The sequence below is a fragment of the Triticum dicoccoides genome, chromosome 5A, assembly GCF_002162155.2.
Source record: "Triticum dicoccoides isolate Atlit2015 ecotype Zavitan chromosome 5A, WEW_v2.0, whole genome shotgun sequence".
In the NCBI taxonomy this organism is placed as follows: domain Eukaryota; kingdom Viridiplantae; phylum Streptophyta; class Magnoliopsida; order Poales; family Poaceae; genus Triticum; species Triticum dicoccoides.
Window position 1 is genome coordinate 124,996,990 of NC_041388.1, and position 6,706 is coordinate 125,003,695.

Consider the following 6,706-nt stretch of genomic DNA (forward strand, 5'->3'; position numbering starts at 1 on the left):
AAGGCTTCCTGATTGTCGCTTGAACTTCTAAACAGTGGATGCCTTTTTTTTTCAGTCTGTCATTGAGAAGGAGAGGAAGGGTGATTATCTTGGAAAGACGGTCCAGGTAACCACCTTGTGTTATTCAAAGCTATGTTCACATATGCACGGGATGCCAAATATGACAGCGTATGACACTCTTACAACTAAAATTTATCCAGGTTGTTCCTCATGTAACTGATGAAATAAAACAATGGATACAATCAGTATCCTCTGTTCCTGTGGATGGGCAGACTCGTCCAGCTGATGTTTGTGTTATCGAATTGGGCGGCACTGTAGGTAGGGTTTTGGGACATCTTATGTACTTTACTTATTTCTATTGTAGAGGAGAAGTTGATTTTGTTCATGTTTCAGGTGATATTGAATCAATGCCATTCATTGAAGCTCTACGTCAGTTGTCATTTTCTCTTGGTATAGTTGGGTTTTCTTGTTGTAATTAATTCCCATATCCATGGTTGCTGAGAATGTGCTAGTTTACTGGGCTTCTGTGTCTGTTGTATCGTTTCACATTGTCTCTCTTCTCTATTTATTCATTGACAGTACACTAATTTAGTCTTTCCTGCCTTCCTTTTTTGTGATTAACTGGACATACCGGTCATGTGGGGTTGGACTTATGGCTAGCACACAAACAGTAGGATTAGTTGGATTCTTTTTCCATTAAAATACGTATCTATAGGATTGAAGATGAGTCAAGGAGAGTTTGAATTAGGAAACCTTAAATTAAGGAATCTGCATCACGAAAGTATGGATAGGGTAGTTGGATTCTATCCCAGTTGTAATTTGATTGCATAATAAAGGGCAGTCAAGCAGTTATTAATATTTTTCCCAACCCGTTATTTTCTAGCCAGTTCATCATGCCTCATGTGCCTATCTCATGCACACTTCTTCTGTCTAATTACCACCATGATCACGGCACTTGATCAAGGTCATCCTGGTAGTGCCAAGGCCTCCCACCAATTACAGCTACACCTCTGATCTAACTCAGGCCATAAATTCTATGCTATGGAGTCAGACAATATTTTCTTTATTAAAAAACTTGTTTTTCTTGTTAGTGGTCGTACTTGGACATGTCACTCATCCATATATATTTTGTAGGTAAGGACAATTTCTGCCTCATACATGTGAGCCTTGTTCCAGTATTGGGTGTAGTTGGTGAGCAAGTAAATAATTCTCCCGTCATGAATTATACTAATCAGATCGTACTTGGACATGTCACTCGTCCTTGTATATTATTGTGTTGCAGTGTTTTGTCGAGGCAGCTAATCATAAATATATGACCCTCATATTCTTGTCTCCTTTCTTTTTGTAGAAAACTAAGCCAACACAACACAGTGTACGAGAACTAAGGGCCTTGGGTCTTACTCCTGATCTTCTAGCGTGCCGATCAGCACAGGTAACATGAAGAATAATATCGTATGCTTTAAGATATGTCATCTCTCACATTGATAGATTTTAATTGTGTAAAAGTCATCTTCTGAGTTAAGATGCTTCTCCATATCACGAACACTAGTTGAAATGTGTGGTGAATTTGGACTTTCTTTTTCTTTCATGATAACAAGTCCTTTTCCAGAAGCCATTGTAATCTGGCTTGGTTTTTCCTATGTTTATCTCAATTTTCAGCCACTAATAGGATCCGCGAAGGAGAAGCTTTCACAATTTTGTCATGTACCGGTATGCTTTCGTAACGAGGAATTTGAAAAAGGCCATTTTGTTAACAATATTTCCCTACTTACGTTCTATATTGTTTCTTGCAGGTTGAGAACATACTTAACATCCATGATGTTCCAAATATATGGCATGTTCCCCTTATTCTTAGAGTGAGTTTCAATCTTAAACTAAAAGCTTAGCATTGACTATGTAGAGGAAGCTATCGAATTGGTACGAATTACATTTAGTCATCTCTTTGGTATAAGATTTTTATATGTGCTGCTTTCCAGAACCAAAAGGCTCACGAGGCTATAATCAAACAACTAAACCTTTCCAGGTGAGTCAAACGGTTAATGAAAACCATTGCTTATGAATGTTAAATGTGCTCAACTTTGCACGTATGAACTGTAATTTTCATATTACCTGTATAATTTTGGTAAAAATGGGCGCTGCTGATATTTTATGCATAATTAGCTTACACTTTGTATTTCTGGATATATTCGTTGCCTTTTAATGAATGTTAGAGAATGCTTGTTCTTGCATGATTAGTGTGCAGTTTGTGATTTGAGATAGTAATATCTTACCAGTTTCATACATGGCATTATTATTAGTATGTCTTGAAGCAATCATGTTTTGGTCTTATAGGTCTGCTGCCCCCCCTGAATTACGAGATTGGACGCTGATGGCCGAGTCATATGATAACCTCAGTACCTCTGTTAGCATTGTTCTACAAGTCCTCTCTTTATTGATTGCATGCTGCAAAATCAAATTTACTGAATATGGATCCATGCAGGTTAAAATTGCTTTGGTTGGGAAGTACACTAATCTGTCAGATTCTTACTTATCAGTGGTGAAGGTGGGTCAAGAATCAACTTTTAAACATATAAAAGCGTCTTTCCTAGTTACAAACATTACATCTCATACAAGGTTTATTATAGTTTTAAATCAAGCTTGCCAATGATGAAAATGATTCCAATAACTAGGATTTCTGCTTCTGCTGCGAAATAACTATTCAGTCAAAACTCTCCATGGGTGTCTACTGTAGAAGCAATCGGCTGGACTTCCCCATTTTTATGCTGTACTAATGATAAATATTGTCTCATTTATTATAGATGTAAACACTGTTTTTAATTCATGTATGCATCTCATTTTGTTCCAGGCTCTCCTACATGCCAGTGTTGCATGTTCACAGAAACCTTCTATCCAGTGGGTTTCAGCTTCAGATCTTGAAGATGCAGCTGCTGCAAGTGTAAGCCGCTAACAGTTTGCTTTTCATAAGATATGTTGGCTAGAGTACTAGCACAGTAGACCCGATGAACTTAATATGCGATGGGAAAGTGTACGTGAGCAATAGACATGTTGGTGTCCACAGGAATAGTAGTGACAGAAGCATTTACACAAGTTAGGGTGCAAGCGAAGGCAACACTACTTTTGCAGGTGTGCTCTGTGTCTGGCTGGAGGTAGGACTTTTTGTCCAGGAATGCCTGAGGCTGTGAGACACAGAGCACACCAGGCTTTGCTTCCTTGTATTATGCATCGGGAGAATGTGTGGTACAATCCTAAGTTATATACTCCCTCCATTCACAAATACAAGATGTTTTGGATATTTCAATATGGACTACATACGGAAAAAGTTAGAACAACTTGTATTAGTGAACGTAGGGAGCACCATTTATATACGCTTGTAACCCTGTGCAAACGATCTGAATTCATGATTGATGGGGCTACTAAAGCCAGGAAATTCCACAAGGGATGTGGTCTACAGTCTTCCATGGGACCCACCAAACAGGTTGATATATGCTGGTTTTCTCTCAGGCTGTACGGATTATCCTCAGAGGTTTTCTCCTGCCTCTGGAGGCATTGACACCTTATCCCGCCTGGATATCTTTATCATTTCTCCAGAGCAAATGCTAAGGCTGTAAGAGTGGTACAGCCGGGGAGAAACTCATCTGGTGCACTGGAACTTGTGGTGCAACCAGTGCACCCAACCTCCACCTACATATTTAGAAATTTTGCAAAATTCTACGAAAAATAGATGGTATAGACACAATGAGTACACTGCAGTCTAAAAATTTCAAATCCAAATTCAAAACATAACTTACGAAATAGAAATGACAAATTAAGTTGATAGCGATAATGGGTCGAATTCGCTGCCGAATTTAGATTAGCTACTATGCAGAGAGATTTGTCTTTTTGTTTCTTGAGCCGTATTCAAATTTTTATATTGGAACTTCACAGCTGTTAAATATATATACTGTGTCTGCATGCTGAATTTTTCCAAAACCTTTTAACATCTTCTAGACGAGTGAACCAAGGTTGGGTGCACCGGATACATACCCTTCCTTGGACACTGATGGGAATGGCCATGTGAGCCCAAGAAGATCTTGTCGTCGTTAAGCTCCTGAGCAGGGCCGCAGGCGGAATATTCATTGTTCTGCCAACACAACTGATGTTGATGATCTGTTCTATCTTGCTGCCGATTAGTATCTCAGCGCTGTAGATATCGATGTAATGCATACTATGCTACTAGCTCAACATGCTGCTGTACAAAGTCATTTTATTTGCAATGATTACATTTGTAGTGCATTTAGTATCTGTAGTCAATTTAGCAATTATATGACGTGTGTCCTTGCTTTGTTGTTGTGTGTTTGACTACCTTACTGTGGTATCATTTTTGTACAGGCACCAGATGCTCATGCTAAAGCTTGGGAAACTCTTAAGGTTAGTATGCTGATTGTCTTGGTTCCTCTGTGGCTATGTAAGCTCAGTCTTCTAAAAGTGTTCTAATTCTAAAATAAATCAGGGTTCCTCGTGCATTTTGATACCTGGAGGATTCGGAGATCGTGGAATATCTGGGATGATATTGGCTGCAAAATATGCTCGTGAGAATAAAGTACCATATCTTGGCATATGCTTGGGAATGCAGATATCGGTGATTGAGATGTCCAGACATGTGTGTATGCTTCCTTTTATTACTTGTCAACCAATTATCTTTGTAGACCCTGATTTTTAGGAATACTGGTGTAGGTTTTGGGCCTGGGAAATGCAGACAGTGAAGAGTTCAACACAGACACACCAGATCGTGTTGTTATGTACATGCCTGAGGTACTTCTCTGTCCAGTTATGTGCAAGACAAGGAGATGATGTTGCTTTAATGCTTTTGTAATTCACTGTAAAGGTATCAAAAACACACATGGGAAACACGATGAGGTTGGGTTGCCGTCGAACGTTCTTCCGTAAACCAGATTGTCTGACATCGAAACTGTAAGGATGTTGTATCCTTTGTTTGTTAGACAGATATATGTGAGGCTTCTGAATGCTAGTGTGTTAAAACATTTATCCACTGCTACAGCCATGAAATTTAACTGTTTGTGCGGCATGTTGTCAGGAGCTTTCGTTGAACTCTTAGTGTTTCTCATTGACCATCTGTTACATATATGCTGCTCTGTCACAATCTTGTTCACCTTCTAACATGGAGATTAATGCAAATGTCAGGTATGGAAATCCTCCACATGTAGATGAGCGCCATCGTCACAGATACGAGGTTTGCCATGACTGTTGGTTATTAAACCCCGTGTTATTCATGTGTCTATTATACCATTATTACCTTATGCTCCTTGGAAGTGATAAAAATTTCTTCTGTTTAAATAGGTCAATCCTAGCTTTGTTCCAATGCTTGAGAATGCAGGACTTCAGTTTGTTGGTTGTGATGAAAGTGGAAACAGGATGGAGGTACCGAGCAAACATCCCATTTCATCATTGTCTTGATGTTTTTTAACCTCTCCAGCCTGAACCTGCTTGCACTTACGATCAGATTGTAGAGCTACAAGATCACCCATTTTACATAGGTGTTCAGTTCCATCCAGAATTCAAGTCGAGGCCTCGAAAACCCTCGCCTCCATTTACAGGTACGTTTATCCGTTACGCTTTTATGCTGGCCTGTTAATTGCTCTCCCATGAATGCAGTGCCATAATTTGCCCCTGTTCTCGTTTATCACCGTGATATAGCTGCTATATAATTTGGTATGAAGGTCTGATACTGGCAGCGACTGAACGCATGCGAACACTTACAAATGTCTCCAATGGTGACGCTGGAGCTTCTGAGTAGTGTCATTTGCACACCGTCAGGTACTGTGTTCTCAAACTTGATTATCCCCGAACGTTTTCCTGGGATACCTATGCCCATCCGTTTTATGAGTGGAACTATTGTGTTATTGCTCCAGATGGATATCGCCCAATGTGTGTGCAGTTCAAGCATCTGCTTGTCGTCAAAGCAGTTTGCATCATGTAGTCATGTACCAGAAATGTACCTAAGCTGAGAGATACGTTCTGTTTTCCGTGGGGAGTGGCTTAACCGATCATCATACAATGGGGTCGTAATTTCGTTGGCACTTGTCGATGGCCATGCCAAGGCACTTGTTGACATCATTTGAGGTACAACCTGTGTATCAGTCTGAGATGATCATGTAAAGAGTTCTTTGACATGCCCCCTCTTTATTACCATGGTAAATATGGCATGCTGCAATGCGAAACCCTGGTGAAATAAGTACCCTTTTAGAAGAAAAAAATGCTATATATTTTTCTTTCTTTTTCGGAACAGTACCAGTCTTCTATTCATCGCAGTTTACACTTGTAGACATTCTGAAACATATAAACATCGATTTAACGTCAGTGGGTGCACGCAGACAACAAAATGTTTTGCCTAAGTTGCAGCACACCCTCAGATCCTACGCAACATCATTGTTCAACGTTTAGAACATCAAATAGAAAGAATGGGGGCAAAGCACTTTGTGTCCAAACATACAGTCTACAAGGCCTGATACTGCACATCATATATCACAACCTGTCACCTAAGTTATAATGGCACAAAACCATGATGTTACACGACCTAAACTGCATTGCAGAATGGGCCCGCTTGCTAAAGGTTTCCATGATCCAGCCCATGATAAGGATAAGCACTAGGCTCCGGTTCGGTGATGGGATCATCTTGCCATATCGTTGGTCCAGAGACATGGTTAGG

General features: G+C 39.9%; 1 protein-coding gene across 3 annotated transcripts in view; it reads left to right on the forward strand.

The window, feature by feature from the left end:
- LOC119300113 (CTP synthase-like) overlaps window positions 1–6,285 on the forward strand; it is a 7,997-nt gene extending 1,712 nt beyond the window's left edge. Inside the window, exons 4-23 of one of the 3 annotated variants that reach the window (XM_037577175.1) lie at window positions 56–106; window positions 201–318; window positions 394–450; window positions 1,135–1,199; window positions 1,349–1,432; window positions 1,660–1,710; window positions 1,794–1,856; window positions 1,977–2,023; window positions 2,332–2,401; window positions 2,480–2,542; window positions 2,846–2,935; window positions 4,369–4,407; window positions 4,490–4,639; window positions 4,714–4,791; window positions 4,865–4,950; window positions 5,182–5,230; window positions 5,338–5,418; window positions 5,501–5,594; window positions 5,718–5,814; window positions 5,910–6,278. In XM_037577175.1, coding sequence (XP_037433072.1) covers window positions 56–106; window positions 201–318; window positions 394–450; window positions 1,135–1,199; window positions 1,349–1,432; window positions 1,660–1,710; window positions 1,794–1,856; window positions 1,977–2,023; window positions 2,332–2,401; window positions 2,480–2,542; window positions 2,846–2,935; window positions 4,369–4,407; window positions 4,490–4,639; window positions 4,714–4,791; window positions 4,865–4,950; window positions 5,182–5,230; window positions 5,338–5,418; window positions 5,501–5,594; window positions 5,718–5,794 — 1,413 coding nt within the window. In that variant the 3' untranslated portion in view covers window positions 5,795–5,814; window positions 5,910–6,278. Of the gene's footprint in view, window positions 1–55; window positions 107–200; window positions 319–393; window positions 451–1,134; window positions 1,200–1,348; window positions 1,433–1,659; window positions 1,711–1,793; window positions 1,857–1,976; window positions 2,024–2,331; window positions 2,543–2,845; window positions 2,936–4,368; window positions 4,408–4,489; window positions 4,640–4,713; window positions 4,792–4,864; window positions 4,951–5,181; window positions 5,231–5,337; window positions 5,419–5,500; window positions 5,595–5,717 lie in introns of all 3 variants that reach the window. The other 2 variants (XM_037577174.1, XM_037577176.1) reach the window with 2 other exon arrangements.
- The last annotated feature ends 421 nt before the right edge of the window (window positions 6,286–6,706 follow it).